Source organism: Phaenicophaeus curvirostris, chromosome Z (genome assembly GCF_032191515.1).
Source record: "Phaenicophaeus curvirostris isolate KB17595 chromosome Z, BPBGC_Pcur_1.0, whole genome shotgun sequence".
NCBI lineage: Eukaryota > Metazoa > Chordata > Aves > Cuculiformes > Cuculidae > Phaenicophaeus > Phaenicophaeus curvirostris.
The window spans coordinates 36,480,870-36,508,358 of NC_091431.1; the positions used below are offsets into that span (position 1 = coordinate 36,480,870).

General features: G+C 41.1%; 1 protein-coding gene across 1 annotated transcript in view; it reads left to right on the forward strand.

Annotated features, from left to right (window-relative positions):
- PRUNE2 (prune homolog 2 with BCH domain) overlaps nucleotides 1-27,489 on the forward strand; it is a 140,930-nt gene that overhangs the window by 89,038 nt on the left and 24,403 nt on the right. Inside the window, exons 9-11 of the mRNA XM_069880837.1 lie at nucleotides 326-1,139; nucleotides 24,101-24,180; nucleotides 25,089-25,289. Coding sequence (XP_069736938.1) covers nucleotides 326-1,139; nucleotides 24,101-24,180; nucleotides 25,089-25,289 — 1,095 coding nt within the window. The remainder of the gene's footprint in view (nucleotides 1-325; nucleotides 1,140-24,100; nucleotides 24,181-25,088; nucleotides 25,290-27,489) is intronic.

Genomic DNA, 27,489 nt, shown 5'->3' on the forward strand with positions numbered 1-27,489 from the left:
AAGATCTCTAATGTTACTTGTCTAGAAATAAATAAAGCTTTTAAACAGTGAAGTAGAATTATTTCTACTGTTTGTACAGGGCCTAGCATATGGTGCATTTGACTCTTAGGAATGATTGCAGTGTTAATGTATAATCTGTAGCAGTAATTATGATAATGTTATAAAATTCAAGTACACATTAACAGAGCAAAGAAAACTGAAAAGAGCTTTTATCTCAATTTACGGATTTAAAGAAATCATGACTGAAAATAGTAATGAAAAAAACTAAAAGGAGTTTATATTTATCTGTTTGGTTTTTGTTTTGTTTGGTTTTGGGTTTTTTTAGAAGCTGGCGCTGACTCCCTTCTTTGTTGGGAGAATAAGCTCAGAAACTCCTCTCAGAGCCCTCAACTGAAAAGTATGGAGAGTAAGGAAGATGTGACGTTGCAGGCGCACCCAGATCCGACTTCACTGGAGATGGATTACATTCTTGTTACCGAGGAAGAAAATATACCTTCAAGAAATGAAAGTAACTTTGTATTTCATGAAGCTAATGTAGCTAAACAAACAGAATCTTGGCAAGGCTTCTCACTGTGCTCCTTGGATACCTTTCAGTCAATCTCCATGAAAAATGAAAGAGAAGATCACTCTGTTTGTGGGACTGAATGGGACTCCGTTCACTTAGAAGATAAAAGTTCTTCTGTTATGCCACAAAAACTGGATGACAAAAGGAGATCCCAGGAAAGCTGTAGGCAAGATGTGGGCTGGATTATATTGGGCCAAAATGAAGTTAGTGACCTATCACCTGAAGAAATTTCTGGCAAGTCAGAGGTGCCAGAATTAGGATCTGGACATTCTGGCGAAGAACCAGCAGCTGTTTTAGCACAGGAATTGATTCTTGATACTCAGACATCGTTTCAGATAGAAACTCCTGTTCAGGAATCTTTTGAACATGAGGGCTGTTCTCCTTCAGACACTGTGACCCCTGAGAACAAGAGTTTGGGCACGGCAGGAACACCTGTGTTGCAGGTGGTTGGTGGTGATGGTGCATGGGAAACAAATTCTGAACAGAGACTCAGTAATAACGTAGCAATAGAACGAGACATGAAAGAGGAAAGGGAGCTTCTCAACTGTGAAAGAGAACTGAGTCAAAGATCAAGGTAAGGAAAAACCAACCTGTTTCCTCTCAAGAGTCTTCTGTTCATTGGTTGTTAATGTTATGAATAGATGGCAGGACTTTCAAGTCTGAAGTACTGTTTATATATTTACATGATTTAAGTATCACTGTATCCCTCTCTTTCTGAAAACAGAGTTTTGGTTCTCCTACTATGAGCTATATTAGGATTGTTTTGAAATCAGGATCCCTGTAAGGTCACTTCCTTGCAGGAATAAGTCCATCTTCCTTCTATGAAGTTCCATAGATTTCATAACCTACCCATATATCTGAAACAGATGTGGCCAGGAAACAGAGGCTAAATGTAGGTAGTGATAGTGCTGCTAGTCCAGATACAATTCCTGTGATGACATTATGGAGGAATTGAAGTAAAGTACTGCTATCTCTACCTAGTGCAAAACTACTGGGAAGGAATATAGGAAGGAGTCAAAGCCTAGAATCATAAAATGTGTTGCATACAGAGGAAAGAAAAGGATGATGGAAAATTATGGTCTTTGTGGTTATTTGCAAGCTGTAGTCAGGTCACAGTGGTACTTCTGACTGTTTGGACTGGACTGGCGCTTGAGGCTGAGTATATTTGCACCTGCCTTTGGCTCACTAATTCTTGTGAGCAGTAAAAGAAACTTCCTGGTATAAATAAAACTAGGGAATGTAACTACTTTGCCATATTAATCCTTTTGAACTACACTTATGCCAAAAATTTCAAATGTGTGAACATACTCTTTGTGTGAAATGCAATACTGATCTTTTTTACCTTTTTTCAAGGTTCTCCCAAGCACCTGTCAGTGCAGTGTAGAATACAAGTCACATTCACAACTTCTATTATCAGGTTTTAATTAGCTTATAATTTATTTTAGACTTTACTTTTTGCAATTTTCACTAACAATTTTGCAATTTTAACAGCAGGCTTCTTTTTCCCCCTAAAGGTAGCATGCCTGTGTATGACAGTAAAACCCTCAACACAGCTTGTACAAATAATCGGTAGTAGAAAAGCACGACTTTTTGCTGCACCTTGCCCCCACCCCAAACAGTTCACATTTTGTTAAGATTTCAGGAATGAATAGTTCAATAGCTGTGATTTATCTTCCCCCAAACATTAAAATACCTCCCCTCTAAGCATTTTCACACAATTTTCAAAGAGTGTATTGTTACAAGATCAGGCACTGTTATAACTGAGCTGTTTTTAAAATAAGGTGAGTGCTGGCTCGATCCTAAACAGAAACCCAAGTATCAGGAACTCTGAAATATAATGATTCTAGTTGCAGGCTTAAACTTAAGTACCTGTATAGGACTTCAGGTTTTCTTGACGGATAAAATTTACAGTAGTACACAGAGTATACTTTGCCCTCACACACAGCCCCAGCTGAAATCTCTTCAAGATAGCTAAACAGATAGTCCTGAGGAGAGTGAGATGAGAGAGGCTCTGTTTTGGTAAGGCAGCAGCAGTTTTTAATGATGCAGGTTTGCATTTACTGCCCTCAAGAAAGAGGCAAATACTCAGAAGGGTTATTAGAAGATGACCACATGCCAGTTCTGTATCATCTGAGGTAAAACAAATGCTAAGTGCTTGGCCTTCAAACTATTAAATGTAGAGCTTGTTGGCACAAGATTCATGTTGCACCCAATACTTCAAGCTTCCATTCAAGAAAGGAAAGAAGAAATTTTAAAATTTTCAACAAAAGAGAGATCTGGAAGAAACAAAACAAGCAAAATTGCGGAAGTGTTGTTTTGCACCCACATGGGAAGGGCTGCTTGGGATTTGTGGATCTAGGAAAAATGAGATGTCACAGAATCATAGAATGGTTTGGGTTGGAAGGGACCTTAAAGATCATCCAGTCCCAAATCCCCTGACATGGGCAGGAAACACCTCCCACTAGGTGAGCCTGCTTTTGACTTAGATGCAATTTGGGCTTGTCAGGACTAGTCATCTTCTTCTGTTATCTCTGTGAGGTTTCACTGGAGGTTCACCAAAACCACTGAATTTGCAGTGAATAAAGTTTGGGGTTTGTTTTGTTTTGTTTTGTTTTTTTGACAAACCACTAATTTCTAGTCAAAATCTTTAAAACAAAAAATGCTTACCACCTCTCTTCACAATCAGTGGTGAATGAGACAGGAAAACTGAAGGGTTGTTTAGAGATGCTGGCTAGTTGCAAGCTTGCAAATCTGACATGAACAAATCAGCTGTCAACTTCTCTGTCTTCCATAAACAATTTTATATTAAATGCAGCCAGATGTTGACCCTGCTTAAGTCATACTGATTAATTACATGCACGCAGGATCCTAGGGTTTGGCCTGTCATTCTTATGTGCTCATGATGTTCTTGGAGAGGGAAAGAAAACTGATCTAGGTATCTGATTTTACATTGTTTTTATATATCACCACAGTGGAGCTGAGATAATTGGAAGCCTTAAGTTTCTTTATTAGAATTTTAATTTGGTATTTGAATTTACATTGGCACTAGAAAATGGCCATGGATTTGTAGGGTTTTTTAACATCTTATTGCTATGACTTGTTAGGTCAACTTTGAGAAGAAGCCTGCTGTTCTTTAGGAATTTCTGTAAGACTCTTTAAGATTGCTGGCTTAGAACTTGAGATCTCAATATTCATTTGAGTTTAGGATGGGAAGCTATATAATTAATGTATTTTACATTATTACATATCATAACATTATAATTATAGTAATATACGTTATGTATTAGAAGCTCTATGTTATATATTAGCCTTTGTGAAGATGTTGCTTCTGTGAAAACAGAAGAATTCCTGGGACATACTCAGAGCAGAAAATTTTCCAACAGAGCTATACTTTTATTAAAACTTTTTTTTTGAAAAATTTTTTTGTAATTATCTATTGGTGAGTCTCACTGCTAACCTTTTTTATTGATGGAAGGAGCAACATATGCTTTTCTTGCATGGACTTTAATAACACAATTTCTTTTCCTCTACTTGATTTGGCCTATGGAGTCATGACAACCATCTTTTTCTTATCAGTTTTGGGGTGATACAATATTTTGCATCACCATCTGGAGGTTGAAAATTAATTAAAACTAAAAACCCAGTTCTCTGTTGCAGAACCAGCTGTTAAACAATAGCAGCAGCCAATATAGTGACGTTTTTGTAAAAACAGCATTAATATTTACATGCCAAATACCAAGTATGTTAAAAAACCCTCTTAGCAAGAAAAGAACACCACTTCAGTAACTGAGAAATGATTTTAGGAGGAAAACCCCCTACTATGATTCACTTGTCATTCTGAAATTTTACTTAAATTTTTAATCTGGGCTGATAAAGCCACTTTCATAGAGCAAGACGACCTGGGCTGTGTTAGAACTGTTTAGCAGTCACATGAAAACCTCCCCCACTATTCCAAATCCCATGGTTTTCTAAGCTAATTCACTATGTAATTTATTCAAATCAGCATGATCAATGACATGAGATTTCAGCCTAAAGCATTGATGAGCTTTGAAACTTAACCCTGTTCATACAGACCAGACTTGGACAGTGAACCCCAGTGAGCTTAGTGGGTCCCAGAGGAGCATCCTAAAATCTCAAAGATACTTTGTCTCATTCTGCACGTAGAGGATCAAGGCCATAGCTTCTGCCAGGTTACTAATTTCATAACTTCATCATAATCACGTCACTAATGACTTCTATTGTACGTAAATATTTTATAGCTCTATTTCCTGGATACAGCTTCTGGGTGACTGGACCTTTGATGTCAAATGAATTAAACACTGTTCAGTTGAAAAAATGCTATAAAATGTACCCACTGTTGGAAATTTTATGTAGATCTGGCTGACAGAAGCATTGGTGATTACGTCTGCAGCAGTGTCCTCTTTAGAAATGTGTTTTCATATTGGTGATGATTTTTCTGGGTTTTTTTAAAATGCTTGGGGTTTTTAGAATAGCAGGTAGGGACTGATTTCTTGGGAGATCTGTAGAAGGTGATGAGAACTTTCCCTGTAGGACTACTAATACCATGAAGAACAAGGTGGGAGCGACTGAATTTTTATTTACACTGTGTTGTGTATGTGCATGGAGTTGTACTGAGAAATGAAAATGGAGTTAGGCTTTTGTTTGGTTTTGACTGCTTACAGCCTAGCAATTCAATGTGAAAGCATCTCCAGTTCTCACGTAACTCATCTTCAAGGAGGAATTGTGCATTGTGCAGAGACAAACTAGATGAAGGTGAGAATCATAGAATCATAGAACCATTAGGTTGGAAAAGACCCTAGAGATCAACTCCATCTATACCTGTCTACTACTAAATTATGTTCCCAAGCACTTCATCTGCCTTTTCAACGCCTCCAGGGATGATGACTCAGCTACCTCCCTGGGCAGCCTGTTCCAGTGCCCGATAACCGTTTCTGTGAGGAAATTTTTCCTAATGTTGAATCTAAACTTCCTCTGACACAGCTTGATGCCATTCCTTCTTGTCCTGTAACCTATCACCTGGAAGAAGAGACCAACACCCACCTCTCTTCAACCTCCTTTCAGGTAGTTGTAGAGAGTAATAAGGTCTCCCCTTAGCCTCCTCTTCTCCAAGCTAAACAACCTCAGTTCCCTCAGCTGCTCCTCGTAAAACCTATTTTCCAGCCCCTTCACCAGACCTCAATGTCTTTCTTACAGTGAGGGGCCCAAAACTGAACACAGTATATGAGGTGCAGCCTCACCAGTGCAGAGTACAGGGGCAGAATCACTTCTGTGGTCTTGCTGGCCACATCGCTTCTAATACAAGCCAAGATGCTGTTGACGCCTTCTTGGCCACCTGGGCACACTGCTGGCTTATCTTTAGTCAGCTGTTGACCAGTGCCTCCAGGTCTTTCTCTGCTAGGCAGCTTTCCAGCCACTCTTCCCCAAACCTGTAGTGCTGCACAGGGTTGTTGTGTCCCAAGTGCAGGACTCTGCACTTGGCCTTGTTGAACCTCATACCACTGGTCTCAGCCCATTGATCCAGCCTGTTCAGATCCCTTTGCAGAGCCTCCCTACCCTCCAGCAGATCAACACTTCCTCCCAGCTTAGTGTCATCTGCAAATTTGCTAAGGATGCATTTGATCCCCTCATCCCGGTCATTGATAAAGACATTGAACAGGGCTGGACCCAGCACTGAGCCCTGGGGAACCCCACTTGTAATTGGCCTCCAGCTGGAGTTAACTCCATTTACTACCACTCTTTGGGCCCGGCCATCCAACCAGTTTTAATCCAGCAGAGGGTGTGCCTGTCCAGGCCAGAGGCTGACAGTTTCTCAAGTAGAATACTGTGAAAAATGGTCATAGAAGGCAATCGAGTTAGTTTGGCAGGACCTGCTCTTCATAAACCGATGCTGAGTGGGCCTGATCACCCGGCTGTCTTGTGTGTGCTGTGAGATGGCACCCAAGATCACCTGTTCCATGACATTCCCTGGCACTGAGGTCAGACTGACAGGCCTGTAGTTTCCTGGATCCTCTCTCTGGCTCTTCTTCTAAAGGGATGTAACATTTGCCAGATTCCAGTCAAGTGGAACTTCCCCAGTCAGCCAGGACTGCTGATAGATGATGGAAAGGGGCTGGCAAGCACCTCCGCCAGCTCCAGCCTCTCAGTTCCTGTGAGGTGGCAGATCATGGGTCCTTGCCAGCATACCATCCCTCAGAAACTGGAGAGCTATTCCCAGACTTTTTTGATCAAGTCTGGTTATGTGCCCCTCCCTCTTGACATCTAGTTTAAAGCTCTACTGATGTGCCCTGCTATCTTCTTGGTGAGTACCCTTTTGCCCCTAGGGGACAACAAATAGCAAACCTGCTGATTTGCCCCTCAACCCCTGATCAAAGAACCCAAAGTTTTACTCCTCACACCAGGTTTGGAGCCATTTCCTGGTACTTCCTAATTTTTCACTTGTCATTGCCAGTAGTAGGCCCTGAACCCTTCACCATACTTCCCAGAGCCCTAAAATACCTTTTAATTACTGTTAGATTAATTACTGTTGAGATCTTGTTACTACCTAATTGGAAGATCAGCAGGGGATAATAATCTGTGGGCCTGACCAGAGTCGGTAGTTTTCTCTCTACATCTTTAACCAAGGTCCCAGGAAAGCAGCAAACTCCCCTTTGTAATGGGTCCAGTCTGCAGCTTTGTCCTTCTGCTCCCTTTAGAAGAGAGTCCCCTATGACAGTAACCCACCTCTGCTTCTTATCAGAGGTCATTTCAATGGAAGGCTTGTTACCTCTTAACCTAGGGAACATTTCTAGGGTGTCTCTGTCTGCGAGGCTGCATCAGTCGGGGCTGGTACAGAGCTTGGAGCAGCCCTATTTTTCTGCTGAGTAGCCACCATGGTTCTCTGCTCCAGCATGGTTCTCTACTCCATTGCCCTCCCCGCTCACTCGCCTGCATGAATTGCTGCACAAACTGCTGCAGCAGGGCCTGTTGCCTTGCTGTTTTATTCGCACAGCATTACGAGGGAATAGGTTTGAAAGCTCTTTTGCACTGGAAAAGAAACCTGAAATTTTAGGGACCCTACCTGCAACAGACTTATAAAAGGAGACTGTGGGACTGTACTGCATGGGAAGAAATGTCCTTCCTTCAGGCACACACCTGAGAAACAGAGTCAGAAGTACCGGCCGTGAGCATTGTTTCTTGTTGCTCGTACAGTTTATTTTCCCAGAATTCACCCTGCCTTCTACGCTGGTGATTGTTTGGGGGGGAGGGGGGAGGAGTGTTTAATTTGCGTATGCATTCCCATAGCTGAATTGAAAACTGAACAAATTATGTAAAGCATGTCTGAATATGCATGTGCTCTATAGCCATCAATGCAAAAAGAAATGAAGGCTGAGACGGCTTGAATCCGTAAGAACTTTTGTCATACAATCCATCATCACAAGCTTTCCTCAGGCTCTGAAATGAAACAGCGGGGAGCTTTTCACTACTGCCAGCTGACTCGCTGTATCAAAGTTTGGTGATGCTCCAGCAAAGCACCACAGAGAATGTGAAAAAAAAAATGATTTCACAGCTGAAGCACATCTCTGCATTCATTTAAGTGCTCCTTTAACCAAAGCCTGGCAGCTGTTGGTTTGTACAGCCAGCTAACTGAAGGCAGGTGATCACCCTTATTTAGCAGTACCACTAGCCACGTGATGAGAAAATGGTGGAGGATCTGTATTCCTAGTAAACTGCTACAGAAGGAGGGATGCTGAAGTGCAGCAGTGAAACGTCTTTGTTATTTTCCTGGTAGAAAGGCCTCTTCAAGTCTTCAGAAGGTAAGCATCTCTCTACTTAGACTGATATGCAGAAGGTTTTCAGATTAATAGCTCTATTGTTGCAGTTACTTTAGGCAGAAAGGGAGAAAATGTTTGTCAGCAGGACGCAAAGCATCCAGGACGTCATTACTGAAAATCGGGTATTTTAATTCTGTTGCAGCTCTTAATGACAGAAGCTTACATCAGTTTAATGGGATTCCTTTTGTCTGAGGCAGGCACTAAATTTGTAATTAGGAAACAAAACTTCACTGCATGGTCACCTAAGGTACTAGATTATTTTGAATTTGTTTGCCTAGCTCTGAGGATATGATGGGAGAAAAAATGAACGAGTGTTAGATATTGTCAGTGGATAACTTGCTTTTAAGACTGCTTAATTACTGGCATAGCAATTATTTGTGACAGCAGTCATTGTAGACTACTTGACAATGGCATTGTTTTTACTATCAACTGAAGGATAAAATTTTTGAAATTTTTACCATGTTCTCTTAAAAATTTGCAGTGAACAGAATCTTTGAAGGTTAAACAATCAAGGATGCAGCAATAATCTTTGTGGTAAGGGGACTGAAAAATTACTGCAAAAGTTGATTTGTACAAGCAGTGGTTTTGTTTAAAATTAATTATAGGATCTTGATTCAGCTCCATTCAGTTGTTTGCTTTTCTGTCTGTGATGAGGGAATGAATATACTGTTCAGTGTGGTAAGCAAATACATAGTGATGTACAAGAGGCATTGAAATTGTACAGAATGTCTAAATATTAGCTACATATGAAAGGAAATGTATGCATGCTTTCTAAGTGTATTTAGCTAGAGGTGTTCTAAGTAAGTGGGCTGTTGGCAGAGGTGCAATTTCTGGACTTTTTATTAATTTTCTTGGGAAGCAGAGCTGTGCTGAGGAAGGATGCATACAGCTTTAGCATCCTAGTCAGGAGGCAGTAAGGCAACTGAAGGGTATGAGGCAGAGGCAAATGACACACATGGATCTTTACCCTGCCAAAACACTTTTTCCCAGGGCTGCCATGTTCCTCACACTACTCTCATCCGTACTCTCCACTGCTATCTCTTGTGGGGCAGGGGAGTGCTAAGTTCTAAAGTAGTCCTTTTCTTCCTGTCTTTGATGAGTCTGGTTGTTCTTTGGCTCTGCATAAATCTGGGCAGTATTACAGATAATTTGTGTCATTAGAGATACATCTAGCTTTTGCAGAACTTCATTACTTTAAAAACTTAGGTTCTCCTACAAGCACTTTGTTGTGGTTTTGTGGCATCTCTGTAGTATTCAGCAGTAACAGGAGAGCAGTGTTAATTGAGAGCCTGTAACATATCAGCAGAAAAAAGCAGAGGTAGAAAAGTCAATCTTTAAGCCACAGTCTTTGTTGTTTAAGCAAAAGGTGCAGCTCTCTAACTTAGAAAAAAACGATGTATAGGTGAGAATGATTTTGACAGTGTCTGTGAATATTGGTAAAACTATTTTTATCACTGTAGTGTCTTCAGGCCTGGAGACATTTCTTATCACTCATGTAGAAATATTCAGAAAAATATGGTGCTACTGCAATGACAAATGAGATTGAGTCAGAGGGGACTGTGGAAGCGACAGTCCATTTGAATGACAGATTCCTTAGTTTATCTGTTTGGTTTTCTTTTGGATATTGAAGGAAATGGCTTAGTTATTTAATGGGATTTTATGAATTAATTTGTTCAGATATTTCTATTAGCATATCCTGTAGATTGTGGTCTACTCTATAGCCACTGCAGCTGTGAAAAACAGTGCATCAGATCAGACTTCCTGATTTCAGGCTACCAAATGAGAACTGACTGTATCCTACAACAAGAAGATCACTTTCCTTAGCAGAGAACACTGGCAGCAAACTTTTAAGGAGCTGTCAGATGCACAACACAGCAGGATACAACTTTGCCTGCATGTTTAAAGCAGTAGAGTGTATAGCTAACCTTTGCCCTTTTGTTTTCTCAAGCTGTAAAGTATGAGGAGTGTCAGAGGTGTTGGGGAGGAGCAATCCCATTTTCTCACCTGTTCCTTAGCATTACTTCTTCAGTCTGGCATTTCCTGTTGCTCTGACTTTTTCGGCGTTGTTGCTATTTCTGGTATTTTCCTACTGCTTCTATGACTCTTCCAGTTGCAGAGTTCTGCTTCTGAAGGTAGCTGGTGTCTTTCAGCATCTTCTGTCTCCCTTTGCACTTGCATTTTTAGACCTGCATACTGATGGATCTGACAGTTGTTCCTGCTCTGAGCACCTCCTGCCAGTGCAAGCAGGCCTGTTTCTTCAGGAAAGCTTATGTCTCTTGATTAGTGTCTCCTTTGGCATATGGTTGGGCTTTCCCAGTATTTCTCCCAAGCTATGAATCACCCAATATCGGTGGGAACCAGTTTACACGTATTAGGGTATTTCTGTTTTAATCTGCTGGTTAAAATTGCTGTTCCACATTCTGCATCGCCACTTGCATTCCCCTGCTATCAATTGTGTTTCTGACAACTGCAGCTTTAAGAGACTGAAGTTTGCCACCACCCTCTTTTTAGAGTCATAGCCAAGATAGGGAAGAGGTAGCTGTTAGTCATTTGTAGGCTTGCTGCAGTGGGTAAGATGTGAATCTAAATTATAATAACGTTGAACACCCTAAGTTGTGAAAGCATAGTTACATTAACATGGAAAAGAGGGAAAGATGGCATTTTGGCTGTATAGTGACACAGAAGCAAGAAGAAAAGATAAAATCAATAAATTCTTAAGCTATTGAAGGAACAGAAGTTATTTAAGAAGGATAAGGAATAAAGTCATGGATAGGATCAGAGAAGATGTATTATGAGGGGAGGAAAAGACGGAAGTCGCACAGTCTGAAAAAAAGTCTTTTTTTATTCCTCTCTATCAACCTATTATAAATTGTGCAAAGTCTCAACTTTAAATCAAAGGAGTGCTGGAAAAATCCTAATGCTTTAATGAATAGATCAATAAAAGTGCTACAAATCTGTAGATCTTTATAAGTGATTTTATATAGTTAACATCTCTGAAAACCATTTTATCACGCTAGCAAGACAGAATTCACCTGTTGTAAAATACTTTATTAAAACATTTGATTCCAGATAGTATAGTATGGTGAACAGTATCATCATCTTAATACTTGGCAGCATTCGTATATGCAAGAGAAACAAATCCATTAAGCAATGCAAGAAGTTGACAGTATTACAGTAAAGTGAAATAGAAAACACAAAATAACCACTGATGTTGAGGAGTTAGCTCTGTTGGAGAACTAGTGATTACTACTAAGGATTAAGAACAGTCTGAGGCATTTTAGCACATCTTTATTTGGAAGCGAATTTGCTTAATAATTGTAGACTGTAATAAAAAAAATGGAGGGATGTTCTCACAATTCCACTGGAGAATCTCAGTAAGGCATAAAATGCAGAACTTCTTAGAGATTTTCTACTTACGATCCTGCCACCTCTACCTTGTTAACTATTCCCAAAGCATTAGCATAGTTCCTGAAAGTGCAGATGGCTGCACTGGGTGTAAGGTGCACATTGCTTTTGCAGGTGCTGTTCATGTGCCAGTTACGTCACGTGGAGATGCAAGTATTCTGATGAATTGTCTTGGAAGCACAGTATGGCAGGAAAATGGTTGCTGTGAAGCACACATGGTGCAAGGAAAACTGTTTTTTAAAGTGAGGAAGATTAAAACTGAGTTTTCTCAAGGAATAACTAACTGCTTATTGAAAGTGGAAATTGGAAATAAGGTCCAAGATCTGTGATTAGGCCTGGCATTTTAGTAAATTTTTAGAAGTACAGTTTGCAAACAAAACCTGCTTTAAGGTTATACTTTGGGACCTTTTACATCATATTCATTTAACTTCTGCTTTCTGTGCTGGCAGTACCTTGTTACAGTGCCTTTGTAGTGTTTGTCCAATACTGGTTGTTGATTAACAGATCATCTCAATGTTATTTGTAGAATATTAACAGCATTTATTAAGAGGCGAGAGATCAGATAAGTTTAAACAAGCCTTCTAAATGCTAATATTGCCTTGAACCTGCATGGAACAATTGAACATTGCTAGACCTTGTGATCTTCCAGTGTCGATGGAGAAGCATATATCACACAGGCTCCCCAACTTCCAGTTGTTGATTCTGGTAATTTTCCACTGTCTAGTAAAGATTAAGCAGCATTGAGCTAGGCATGTAACAGAGGAGAGCCCCTGCTCTGAAGGCAAGACCATATGGTAGTATATGAATGCAGTGCCAAAGTAGAGCAACCGATGTCAAGTGACATGTTATTTCTCCCTTAGCATGTGTTACTCACTACCTGCTTTTGCACGCAAAATATTAAGCTAGGAGAGCATTATTAAAATAGAATGCCTAGCAGGTTCTACACTCCCCTGTAAGAAGGATAGTTGGATGAAGTGCTATTTCATGGGTACATTTGGATAACACTGCCTTAAAGAACTGTCTCCAGTGCCTGTCCATGCCATGGAGTTGTTATGTGGTGCTGGGCAGGTCACTAGGAGTCACCAGCTGTTTGAATCACACATGTTCCTTTCCTTTGACTGGTGTCTCATTTGTTCTTTTTCTGGATGCCAAAATGAAGCCACTAGGGTGTGACTGCCACAGTCTTTTTCAGTGGCAGCAAGTCATGAGAGTCAGTACTGGCATATAGCAGGTTTTATAGAATGCTGTCTCCTGTTGTTAGGCATCACATATCATGAACTCAGAATTAATGAATGCTCTCAAAGTTAATTTCTCTGTTTCTCATAATATTGAATAATTCTTTAACTCATAAAGCTGTTGTTCAAGGTATGTTAAATGGAAATGTCCAACAGTCAAGTGATTAGCAGCTCTGAAAAGCCCCAGAACGGACTGATTGCCCTGTCTCTAGAGCAATATTTGAATGGTGGACAGTTAATAAGGCTTGGGGATGCAGAAGGACAAGATAAGGTATTAAGTAGTTGGTCATTGTGTTTTTCCTGTAGCATCCTGTGACCTACTGATGACAAACCTCTGGGAAGAGGCTTCTGGCTGCTCTGGGATCTGCTTCAGGCAGCATTAGCCTGGCTTGTATTTCTAACACCCTATTTCAACAAGAAATCTAGGTTTAGGACTTAAAAACAACATCTCAGTATAGAAGGATTTATTTCATGTGTCTGGAAGTCACAGATAACTAAAGAAGCCTGGAGCCTCAGATTCCTTCCGTAAGCCTTCCTCATCTATGAGCATATGCATGAGGTTGCTGAAATAGCCTACTGAATCCCATTATAATTCATCTATTTGCCTAGTTTGTCCCTCCATGGCTCCACGCATCTTTCACTGGCTTTGACTGCTTCTCTTGCACTGTGACACAGGGAGGGAGCTGGCAAGGAGTCCGGACAGGCAGCCTGTGGCTGCCTAGCAGCAGTGGATGCAGCAGCATGCACTTAAGAATAGCAGCTTTTAATTTTTAACAGTCTTAAACTGATAAGAGCACACAGGAAAGCCTACTACTATGAGTAGCTACCTGGAAAAAATTGAGGCTTATGATATAGATTTGAGGAACAAGGAACAATATGGCCAGATAGATACTAAACACTACAGTTGGTGGGAGGCTAGGAAACATTTTCAAAAATAGTGATTAAAAAATATATTCAGTGGTGCAAAGTGAGAATTTTAACATGTTTTCAGCTAACATACTGAAATGTAAACAATTTAAGTCTTTTTGGCTAGCATTTTCCTACAGAAGGAATACTACCTCTTACAGACATGCCTGGCTTTTTCATCCAACTTTGATGCTGAAAATGGCGAAAAAAATCATCACATGGAAAACATAAACTAACAGTATAGTTAGTAAAGGAAACTTTAAATCTGAAGAGTGAAGTGTGAAAAACTAGGAAGTTAGAAGTTTCAGTTATTTTTTCCAAGGATTTGTTCTGTGCTATTGTGAAAATAATTTCTGTAAAATGGGAATATCAGCAGGAATTAATCTACTCTGCAGCAGTATGCCAATGATTAGTTAACATTTGCATAGATGTTTGGTTGATAAAGCTTTTGGCTCAAACAAAGCACCACACATAATTTTGGGGTTGTGCTTAGGGGTTTTTTGTGTTTACACCCAGACATGGGGAATAAAAGTCTTGTGCAATGCATAAATTCCCATGCCTCAGTCTATAGATTTTTCTTGAACTAATTTGTAATTAAAAGCTACCAAATAAATACCAATAGAAAAAGTGACTTTAGTGTACTAACAGATGGTGGCTAAATGCAGCTCTTGGGAGGTTATAAAATTAATCTGTTTTTACAAGTCACCTGTACACAATAGGATTATTTCACACAGCTGTGAGTAGAAGTAATGACTTTTTTCTAGTCTCAGATATCCTGGTGTGGATTCCTTCTAATATGCTCATTGTCTTGGTATGTGAGTACAGATGAAGCGAAGCATGGACTTAGACTGATGTTGACTCAATCCTGTACAGTCTGTGTCCCTTTGATTTGTTGCATACTCTGCCACAGCTGCGGGACCATTAATTCTGCTGAACCTAAAAAGATGACTAGTCTCCTTTATCTGCAAATAAGCAACTGTAGAAATGTTTGTTTATTGTTTGGACGTTTTGTAGTGAAGGATTAGTGAAGGAGGGAACAACATGGAAGAAACATGATTTGCTTATCTAGGAAAAGTGTGTGGCAGTTGTTGGCTCCACTTTAGATTAAACTTTTGTTTTGGTGAACACAGAAGCCTGGAAAAAGGATACCATTTGAAATCCTGGTGGTAAGTGAGTTGTAGTTGGAATGAAGCAATTCACTTTGGAAAGGTGATGGGTTAATGTTGTTGTCTTTTGCAAGTTGTAGGTGTACATCTGGAGCGGACATTTGGTTTAGACTGAACAAATAATCTTCTTGATATGTAATAGCTGCAAAGCAGCTTGGGAAACTGGTGCTATATCTCGTATGACACAAGGGTGAGGCAGCACAGCCCATAGGGATTATGACATATTGCTGTGAATATTCATGTCTGCTCTTTCCAGAACAGCAGAATCTTGCTGTACCTGGGAAAGTCAGGAAGGATTACTTTTATTCTGAAAAATAGTGATTTGAGAGGGAACTAAGAATTGTTTAAGGATTATTTATTTATTGAACTGTAATGGTGTCTGAACCAAGAAAGAGCAAAGAAAGGATTTCAGTCTCCAGCTTCTCTCTCCTCCTTCCATAAGAGTTTTCTTTCTGTCTCTGATCTACCTTTGAGAAACATGAGGTGTTTGGCTAATTCTGTATGAGTATGTAGACCTACATTATCAAAGCAAATATGCCGTAACTTGAGTGCCAGTGTAAGTCTCTGTAAGACATAAAGGAAGTAATTTATGACACAAAAAGCTTAGACTTTGACCTCTGTTCCGAGTGAAAGATCCTTTTTTTTTGATCAATCCAGTAAATCATACCTGAGTAGAATAGAGCTATCTAAAGTAACTTAATTTACTACTTCAACAAAAACCATTTGTTAAAGGGAAAAAAAAATAAATTCTTTTTCTAATACTTTTGGCCACATCATCCACAGATTCAGTTGCACCTGTATGAAAGACAGAGTTTTGTAAGTCAGAATTTTAGAAGTATATGAAGTAGTCTGGGGGAAAGGAAGAGGTGGTAGTTGCTTAACTTAAGTTTCTGGAGTCCATCTTTCATTACTAGGTTTGTGCTGAGATCTGTTGAGAGTTTGTGCACAACAAGATACTCTGCAAGGTGTTTAGCTACTCAACATAGCATGCTCTCAAAATCCATGAGAAAGTGGGGAGCTATGTCTGGAGAAAATAAGCAATATCTTGCTCATTTTCACACTGACAGGGAATCTAGAGCCAGATATTGAGGCACAATGTCTCAAAAGCCATAATCCACGAACAGCTTTCTAAACCCACCAGATTTGAAACACGCGTGTACAAATATTAACTATGGCTTTTAAAAATTTGAACTTTCACTGAACATGGAGTGTGTATGTCTGGCAAAACATCTTTAATCTATATAGGTAAAGCGTAAGGGATTGGAAAAAAAATATGACTAACTCAAGAATACTCTCCTCCAAAAACCCTGTTGAATATTTATTTGACAGTAAATGAGAAAAAAACCCAAAAAACAAAAACCCAAACCACCAGAACAACAACAACCACCAAAACCAAAAGAGGAAATCTAATCTTAGCTAAAAAATTCCTGAAAGGTGATGCTATCTCTTATGTGATTGAAAATACAATGGATAGCCTTATGTCAGCAAAGCTTATGATAGCTGAGTTTGAATGGATTTGTAACTGCTTGCCTTGTCCCCAATCTTTCAGGACCACAGACTCTGGTTTCCCAAATCAAATATACCAATATGAAAAGTATGGATTATTGACATTAAAAACACAATTCCATAAAAAAACCCCTAGAGATTCTCTGAGAAATTCTGATACTGTTTTCTTGTCATCCCTAAGTGAGGGGTGTATTTTGATTATATTGCCTGTAGCAGGAGCTGAATTTCAGTAGAAACAGAAGGATATGAAAGACATTTATCTTTAAATCACCTAGAAACATACCATTCTTGTAAACACAGAATTCTGGGTTAGTTTAGCTATACTAGTCCTGCTAAAAGCAGAAAAATATTTAAAATTTGTCCTGAATGTGTATGAGATTCTAGAGAGAGCAGCAATGCCAACTCCAAGTATATATACATTGTATAAGAAAAGATATAGAATCATAGAATAACCAGGTTGGAAGAGACCCACCGGATCATAGAGTCCAACCATTCCTATCAAACACTAAACCATGTCCCTTAGCACCTTGTCCACCCGTGCCTTAAACACCTCCAGGGATGGTGAATCAACCACCTCCCTGGGCAGCCTGTTCCAGTGCCCAATGACCCTTTCTGTGAAGAATTTTTTCCTAATGTCCAGCCTAAACCTCCCCTGGCAGAGCTTGAGGCCATTCCCTCTTGTCCTGTCCCCTGTCACTTGGGAGAAGAGGCCAGCACCCTCCTCTCTACAACCTCCTTTCAGGTAGTTGTAGACAGCAATGAGGTTTCCCCTCAGCCTCCTCTTGTCCAGGCTAAACAACCCCAGCTCTCTCAGCTGCTCCTCTTAAGACCTGCTCTCCAGCCCCCTCACCAGCTTTGTTGCTCTTCTCTGGACTCATTCCAGAGCCTCAACATCCTTCTTGTGGTGAGGGGCCCAGAAGTGAACACAGTACTCGAGGAGCGGTCTCACCAGTGCTGTGTACAGAGGGAGAATAACTTCCCTGGACCTGCTGGTCACGCTGTTTCTGATACAAGCCAAGATGTCATTGGCCTTCTTGGCCACCTGGGCACACTGCTGGCTCCTGTTCGGTCGGCTGTCAACCAACACCCCCAGGCCCCTCTCCTCCAGGCAGCTTTCTAGACAGACTTCTCCTAGTCTGTAGCACTGCACAGGGTTGTTGTACCCCAAGTGCAGGACCCGGCATTTGGCCTTGTTAAACCTCATGCCATTGGACTCTGCCCAGCGGTCCAGCCTGTTCAGATCCCTTTGCAGAGCCTCCCTACCCTCCAGCAGATCAACACTTCCACCCAGCTTAGTGTTGTCCGCAAACTTGCTAAGGGTGCACTTGATGCCTTCATCCAGGTCGTTGATAAAGATATTGAACAGGGCTGGACCCAGCACTGAGCCCTGGGGAACCCCACTTGTCACTGGTCTCCAGCTGGATTTCACACCATTTACCACCACTCTCTGGGCCCGGCCATCCAACCAGTTTTCCACCCAGGAGAGTGTGCGCCTGTCCAGGCCAGAGGCTGACAGTTTCTCAAGTAGAATGCTGTGAGAAACTGTGTCAAAGGCTTTACTGAAGTCCAGGAAGACCACATCCACAGCCTTTCCCTCATCCAGCAGCCGAGTTGCTTTGTCATAGAAGGCGATCAGGTTAGTTTGGCAAGACTTGCCTTTTGTGAACCCATGTTGACTGGGCCTGATCACCAGGTTCTCTTGCATGTGCTTCATGGTAGCACTCAAGATCACCTGTTCCATGACTTTCCCCAGCACTGAGGTCAGACTGACAGGCCTGTAGTTCCCTGGATCCTCCCTGTGACCCTTCTTGTAGATGGGCACAACATCAGCCAGCCTCCAGTCCAGTGGGACTTCCCCAGTCTTCCAGGACTGTTGGAAAATGATGGAAAGGGGTTTGGCCAGCACATCCTCCAGGCCCTTCAATACCCTTGGATGAATCCCATCTGGCCCCATAGACTTGTGGGTGTCTAGCTGGGCTAGCAAGGCTCTGACCACCTCCTCTTGGATCATGGGAGCCTCATTTTGCTCCTCTAGCTCCTGGGTTTGTACGCAGACGGAACGACTTTATTTACAATTAAAGACTGAGGCAAAGAAGGCATTAAGTACCTCAGCCTTATCCTCATCCCTTGTCACTGTTGTTCCTTCTTTGTCCAATAGGGACTGTGTGGTCTCCCTAGTCCTCCTTTTATTATTTATATATTTATAGAAGGATTTTTTGTTATCTTTCACAGACTTTGCCAATCTGATTTCTAGGTGAGCCTTAGCCCTTCTGATTTTTTCTCTACACAATCTCACTTCCCTCCTTTAGTCCACCCAAGAGGCCTGTCCCCTCTTCCAGAGCCCATAAACATTTCTCCTCTTCTTGATATCACTCAAGATCTCTCTGTTTAACCAAGCTGGCTTTCTCCCCTGCCGACTTTTTTTCCGGACCATGGGGATGGCTTTCTCCTGAGGTGCTAGGATTTCCTTTTTGAACAGCTCCCAGCCCTCCTGGGCTCCCTTGCCCTTAAGTACTGTCTCCCATGAGACTTTGCCAACCAGCCTTCTGAAGAGTTCAGAGTCTGCCCTCTGGAAATTTAATGCTACTGTCCTGCTAACCGTCCTCTTCACTTCACCTAGAACAGAAAACCCTATCATCTCATGATCACTTTGTCCTAGGCATCCACCTACTGCCGCATCCCCCACAAGGCTGTTCACAAACAGCAGGTCCAGGAGGGGCACCTTCCCTTGTTGGTTCATTCACCAGCTGTGCAAGGAAGTTGTCTTCCACACACTCCAGGAACCTCCTAGACTGCTTCCTTTCTGCTGTATTGTACTTCCAGCAGATATCAGGAAGATTGAAGTCTCCCACAAGAATGAGAGGCATTGATCTAGAGATTAACCCCAGCTGTTTATAGAAGAGTTCATCAGCTGCTTCTCCTTGGCTGGGTGGTCTGTAACAGACTCCCATCACAAAATCTACCTTCTGGTGGGCTCCTCTGATTTTGACCCACAGGCACTCAATCTCCTCATCACCACAATCCATCTCAACAGTGTCCAATTCCTCCCTTACAAACAGGGCTACCCCACCTCCTCTCCTACCCTTCCTGTCCTGCCTGAAGAGTTTGTACCCCATCATAGCTGCACTCCAGTTATATGAGTCATCCCACCACGTTTCCATGATGGCAATGACATCATAGGCTTCTTGCCCTATAACAGCTTCCAGCTCTTCCTTCTTATTCCCCATGCTGCATGCATTGGTGTAAATGCACTTCAGCTGAGCTGCCGAGCCTTCAGTCCTCTTAGAGGGAACAGAGTTCATTCCCAGTTGCCTGGTAACTGGAGTAGTTAACACCAGAGTGCCTGCATCTCCCTTAACACCCTGAGGTGTGTTCTCCCCCACTTTCTGTGTGGTGAGGTACTGGTGGTCCTCACCAGCACACCTTCTCCCAATCACCATTGCCCCACATCCAGGCTCGTTCCTGTCTAGCCTGGACTCAACCCCCTCCCCCTTCACATCTAGTTTAAAGCTCGATTTATGAGCTTAGCTAGGTTTCTAGCAAGGGCTTTAGTCCTCCTAGGAGGCACAAGTGTCCCATCCTTGGCAAGAAAGTCTGGGGGTGTGTGAGCCATCCTATGATCAAAGAAGCCAAAGCCCCTCTCCTCACACCAGGCTCAGAGCCAGGCATTAATTGAACTCTTCTTCCTTGCTTCCCGCTCCTCTCTATTTAGCATTGGGATGGAGCAGAATACTATTTGTGCCCCAGAGCCCTCCATCATTTTCCCAGTGGCCCTGAAGTCATTCTTGATGGCTTTGGTCTTTCTGTTTACTAGACCATCGTTACCAGTTTGGACTACTATCAGAGGATAGCAGTCTGTCTCGTGGACCAGGGAAGGAAGTTTTCTAGCTACCTCCTTCACTAATGCCCCCGGTAAGCAGCAGACCTCTCTGTGGAGCGGGTCTGGTCTGCAAATGGGTCCCTCTGTTCCTTTTAGGAGGGATTCCCCTACAACAATCACCCTCCTCTTCTTCTTGATGGAGGATGTTTTTATTTTTTCTGAGGATGGTGCGGCCTAGGGAAGGATTCTAGGCTGTGGGAACCATCATCCTCATCCTCTGAGTTAGATTCCACCTGCAGCACCTGGTACTTGTTCACCAGGGGGATCTGGGGTTTTGGTGTCTGGATGAGGGGAGCAGGTTTCCTTCCTCTGGCAGGAACTTGCTGCCACTCCCCATCTCTTGTTCCCCCAACCATGCAGTTTGCAGGTGGATGGTGTTTGGACATACCAGCTCCAGCAGGCTGCTGAGTTAGTGAGAGGGCACTGCTCCACTGGTCTGTCTCCCTCTCACACTCCCTGATGGTCCTCAGCCTCTTTACCTCCTCCCTTAACTCCTCCACCATGTGAAGGAGTTCCTCCACCCGAGCACAGCTTTCACAAGTGGAGCCAGGACCAGAGGCACGAGCTGGTGTGGGAGGGGGGCACTGCCTGCAGCCCAGGGTCTGGGTAGCTGCATGCACCCACTGTGGCTCTGGCTGGGTGGCAGCATCCATCCTGCCTGCTGCAGCACACGGAGCAGCTTTAACCTTCTGCTGGGTGGCCACCATGGTCTTCGGTGTCTTCTGTCTAGTCTCTAGGTCCTCTCTGCGCCCTGCCTTCTCGAACTGCCCCACTCATCTTCGCGGTGCTCCCAGGGGCGTAGTTTAAATCTCCCGCGGGAGCCGCCGGGACCGCCCCCTCCCGTCAGGCACAGCGCGGGACCAGCGTGTGGGGGCTGTCAGGACCCCCGCCTGGGTTTTTCTGGGATTTTCCCGGCTCCGGGAAGCTCCCACCACCTCAAAATGTCCACCCCACCACAGAACTCACCGTCCTGCTGCTGGGTGCTGCCGAAGAACACTGGACAAGAGAGAAAAGCAGTCTTGAGGCATACACTTGAGAGCAGTCTACGAGTCTAGCTTAAGACAATTCTGTCACAAACATCACAAAAATTCTAGGCAACTCAAATTCTGATTTAATTACTTACAGGACGTTGCTTTTTTTAGATTATAACTGTCACCAGTTATGTAGGGTTAGAGTATATAAAGCTCAGTCATGCTTTTATCACACAGAGGAGATTATGATCATCATTCTGCTCAAACATTTTTACAGGCTTATTACCGAAAATACTGTCCCTATTAAATAAAGGAAGTGTGAAAATTTGCTATCCTGTAGCTTACTCTTCACACAATTTTAAATAAGAGCGTTTTCTTTCAAATAATTTCTTGCAGTGATTTCTGAAGCTTGTTCTCTAAGGAATTGTCTTTAGGTGTGATAAGGCTGTAAGAGATTTTATAAATATATGGCTTATATGTTACAATCGGAATCCTGTTTTGTCCAGCCAAACTGTACACCCTTGAGTACCCATAAGTCATCATCTGGGTAGTCCTGAGCTGCTTTCATCTGAGAACTTGTCATAGCTTTCTATTTGGAAAGGATAATAAACCTCAAATAAAATTTCAATCTCATTTTAAAATGGATTAGAAGCGTTCATCTTCTCCCCGCACTTTTTCCTCCACTATGGTTTCTTAGCTTATCCAGCTGTTAGTTACAGCACTTTGTTTGAATTCAGATATGTCTCTGCTAAATTCAGGTGCATAAATTAGATGTCATTACACATATTTTATGACAAATTAAACAGACACTAAAAAAATACTCTAGTGACTTATTTACTTTTTCTAAGTAAATTGTAATGATACTCTGTATCAGTTTCCTGCACAGCTTCTGAACAGAGATGATGCTACAGAGTAGAAAAAAAGGAAGTGGTACGTTACAGACAATTTGTGCCATTCATTTTATTAATGAGCAAGATACTTCAATCGAATTTCTTTACTGTTCTATTGTGTATCCAAAAAGAGAATTTTTCAGATAGTAATTAAACATATTCCAGAACTGGCATCTTTTGTAAAAATTATTAAGCAGTTAATCTCTGTATTTGAGGAAAACGTACCCTGCAGCATGTGGGTGTAAATAGAGTAAAATTAGCAAGATTAATACATACTTGTTTTTATTGGGAGATTAGTCCTGGTCCTAGTTGAGCAGCACAAAAAAGTTTTACCCTAGCTTTATATTTTCTGTATTCTCTATGGCACCATGGGAAAAGTGGGAGTTCACTAGTATGCCTTTCTGTACAGGGAGTTTGATGGTATGGGGCTTGAGGGGAAGATCTTTTGCAACTTGAAGCACAGTGAGGCCTTTTGCTCACTTACAGGCCTGCACGTGCACACTTATATAATCTATATGAAGTTAACAAAAAATCACAGGCTCTATACTCATATTCTAATAGCCCGAAGAGTCTTGTCTGCACATGGTAAAAAATGAGGCTAGTCTTTGTGGGGAAAGAGAGGACATGAAGAAGCTGCAGGAGTGACAAGCCAAGCCTATTCAGACCCATTCGGCTGAATCATCTAGAACAGAGCTAGCTGATGCTGTGGCAGGGAAAATTATCTTCTTTACTCTCATTACAGCTCTGTTAATCAAAGTGTAAAATTTGCCTGTTCTTCAGCTTTTTTTTTTTTAAATAAATATATTCTTTTGTTAAAAAAGAATGCTATAATTATTTTGAGAAAATGAAGCTTTTTTGGAGCCATACATTTCTAGTGCACATTGTTTGGAAGCTGTCAATAGTGTCCTGAAAAGGTAAAATGTGGTTTCCTACCTGCAACTGAACTATCCTGCCAGCAAGCATTTTCTAAAATACTTGAATGTAAAATAGACATGAAAACAGTACAAGTCAATTTGCTTTAAATGTTCAAACAGCTATATTATTGTTTTCACTATGTTATGCCTTTTACTTTTCTTATATAGATATGCTCAATGTTATTTCTTAATATCTTCCAAAAAAATTGAATCTAGGTCAGATATTTTCCAACATTTTAGTCATTGAAAATCTGTAATGTAGGTTTGATTCTCGCCTCTGTGCTTCCTTTACTCTTTCAAGGCAGGGCATCAGCTGTTTCAGTATTGCAGAAATGACTGATTTGAGTCAGAGTTTCTCTAAAGTATAAATGATATCAAAAGAATGAAATAAAACAGTCTTGATCCCATTTTTGCTATACAGTAGTTTTATGTACCATGGTGAAAATACTGTTATGGAACTCTGAACTGCAGCATGCAAAGAGTAGTTGAAGCCCCCTGCAATGATGTGTCTGGTTTGCCAGATGACAAAAGACCAACTACATTTGTATAAAATGAGAAGCATTTGCCAGCTTGCTGTTATGCAGTGCTGTATCTTGATCCAAGTAGAAGTGACTATGTGCCACCTGTAGTCTCCAAAGGCTCTACAAATGTGTGAATAAGAACTGTGCAGTAGAACTACAACAGCTGTGTTTGTTCTCACTTACATGTATTTGTGATCATACCACTGGACTAGTTATGTTGAGCAAGATTTTAGTTCCGTATGAGATGACATGAGCTGTATTGATGCAACGGTGCATCTCTAAGATTTTGGTTTGTATTTTACCTCCCAGGCTGGTACAAGGGGATGTGGGAATGGACATGCCCTTTGCTCAGGATGTATTAAACCCCAATTCTACAGAGATGAGACCTGGTGAGAGAAGCTCTTACTCATTTTCTTAATTTTATCTTATTGCCTTGGCATTTAATTATGCAGTGAGAAGGATGTTTCTATGCTGATAAATAATCAGTTCAGTGTTAAAAAGTGTTAAGTTTGCTTTATTTAGTCGATTTTCTTCTTTGTTTGAGAAATGGTAATTGTAGGCTGCTGTTTTCTCTTGTACGTTGCTGTCTTTACTTGCTTGGTCCTTGTGAAATTTAAATAGTCTCTATTATTTATCTTACATTTAACCACTTTCTAAATGAACTAAATTAATATTTTAATAATTTGGACAAAACAACTTGAAATACGCCACACAATGCAGTGGCCAGGGGCAAAGCCATACCTAGCTTTTGTCTTATTGAAGACTACTTTTATTTAACACCAAGATACTCAGGGTTGTTTTTATTTCTGTTACGGTAGCAAATAGAATACATAGTTAAAGCTAAAGGCATAGCTACTTGCAAATCAGCGCTATTTGAACAGCAGGAAGTGCATAAGAAAGCAAATATTTACAGGGCATTTTCACTTGTGAATTTCTCCAGGATTCAGCGATGTCTTGGTTCATAATACAATTGATTTGTATATTGGTCTTTAAATTCTTGAAAATTGTGGGTCAGAGTATGTCCAAGGCTTGATTTTCATCTTAAGATTGCAAAAAAAGTGCATGTGGAATTTGCGTGATTTAAGAGCTCCCAGCTACATCTACCATTTCTGTTGATGCTTATTTTATTTCTTTAAACTTTAATGTTGATATTTGTGTTTTATGTTAGGTGGTCTTAAATGTCTTGATGTTACTAAAATTGATCGGTCTCGGGGCATTTGAAGGTGATTCTTATGTACCTGGGAGATTAATTTCATAAGGAAGAGATAAAGTCCTTGTTTCCTTCTTTTTTTTTCAGAACCTCCCAATTCCCTTGATCTTAACGGTTCCCATCCCAGAAGAATAAAGCTCACTGCTCCAAATATCAATCTGTCTTTGGACCAGAGCGAAGGATCTGTACTTTCTGATGATAATTTGGATACACCAGATGGAATTGACATCAGTGTAGATGACCTTGACACTCCTGATGAAGCAGACTCTTTTGAATACACTGGACAAGGTAATGTTCCTGCCTGAAAATGTAGAGTTGATCTCCTTATCCTTACTGCTTACACAATCAGTCTTGTGTCCGTCAGGCTATGAATATGTTTAAAACATTCGAGATACGCTGCTAGGTGTCCAGATATTTTTACTGACTGCTCTCTTTTAAACCTTTCTTCCCCTGTGTAAAATAATACATTTTTACTTGTGTGGAGTGCAGAAAGAAATAGTAGAGCTGATCAAATAATATAAGAGCAGCTACCTGGGGAGAATCAAATTCCAAGTCCTGTCTTAGTCTGCTGCTATAGGACTTGCCTGAAAAGAATTATTCAATGAGGAGAAAGCAGTTACTGTCTGTTGCAGAAAATACTGTAGCTAACAGCACCTTTGTGCAGCTGCGGCCACCTCTAGTTTAAAGTTACATCAGTAGTACTTGGGGATGTAATCTCGTGTAAAATGTGTTGGCTGAAATAAATTGCACCAAAGAGCTTGCAGTGTATATATTAAGTAGACAAGGCACGGTGAGAGAGGTCTTTTGCTAGTGATAAATGTGTTTTGTTTTATTCCCTTGCTGGAAAGCTGAGGCAGAGAACGTGTACAGAGCATGGTGAAGCTAGCTCAGGTGGTATAACAACAGAATTTCTTGTTGCACCAATTAAAATATGCTTTCTCAGCAAGGCTAGTTGTACAGTGTAGATACACACTGAAGTGTGCCATGAGTAGGTCACTCTTTCTTTGCTTATTAATGATTTTCTGTCATATGGTGTAAAATTGTTTTGCCCTGTCCTTCTCACTTTACTTGCCCTCATGACATACAAAATAGGGTGTATACTCATTCATTGATAGTACCTTAAGAACCACATAAGAACTATACTCACTAATGTGAATACACAAATATCGTAAGCTATTTGAGGAGAAAATGAGTGTGCCCATTTTACAGTCTGCAACAGAAAAACTAAAATTTGATTCGTTTAAACTGACTTTTCCCTTGCATTTAAATTCTCAATTGCTAGTGACTTCACTATAATTTAAAAAATTGTATGTCCCTTTGAGCATACAGGAACAGTTGCGTCAGTTCAAGTCATATTGCTAAAAAGGCATTACTGTGTACTCAGCCATGCATGAGTGCTCTAATATCATTTCTCATTAGAAGGCTGGTTTCCTTATGGGTAGATGTGGAGCAGTGATGAGTTACTTAATGCTTAGAATATTTTGTAGCAGAGATTAAAACTAACACACACATACACAAACATGCATATACTCACACAGAGAGCAGTGTGTTGTTGCAGTTTTAGACTGTTGTGACCCTCTGTGTGGGAGCAGAAATCTCTGTCTGCAGTGGAACAGACTTTGCCTTTAAGGCCTCAAGTAAATAAATTCAACTCCAGTGATTTTGGTGGCAGTTATATTTATGGCAAACATTTCTCTCCACCTTTTTTGGTTGCTTTCTAAATGTCATGATTTATTCAATTGCCAAGGTTGGACGAGTTTCCCTGAACTCTTAAGTGAAGAACTGGAGGTGCCTGAGCTTTTGGTGATGTTCTTACAGTAAATCAGCAAATTGTCCTCTACTTAGACACAGGAACGTAGAGCAGAAAAGGAACAACCCCCCACACCACCCCCCATTTTATCAAAATAAGCTGGCAATAAAATAAGTAGGCCATACTAAATAAATAAATAGGTTCCCCTAAATAAATAAGAAGGCTCTTCTCAATGGTGCCCAGTGACAGGACAAGGGGCGGTGGGTACAAACTGGAATACAGGAAGTTCCACTGTAACATGGGGAAAAATTTCTTTATTGTGGGGGTGACAGAGCACTGGAACAGGCTGCCCAGAGAGGTTGTGCAGTATCCCTCTCTGAAGATATTCAAAACCTGTCTGGACATTTCTTTGCAGCCTGCTTTAAATGAATGTGCTTTAGCAGGGTGATTAGATTAGATGATCTCCAGATGTCCCTTACAACCCCTGATATTCTGTGATATTACACAAATCTGATACCTAAGTATTGTCATAGCAACTAGTGCAGGGTCGTTTGTTTGCAGGTAAACCTATGTTATCTTTGCCTTTGTTATCTTTGTACTTCCATTCATCTTCTAATAACCAGTATACACTCTACTTTTACCAGCACTAGTAATCTTCCATGGATTAATGTTTCTAGACTGTCGTGCCAAACCCAAGGAAATAAATACCAAGAACATATAGCTGTTCAGACTGTAGAC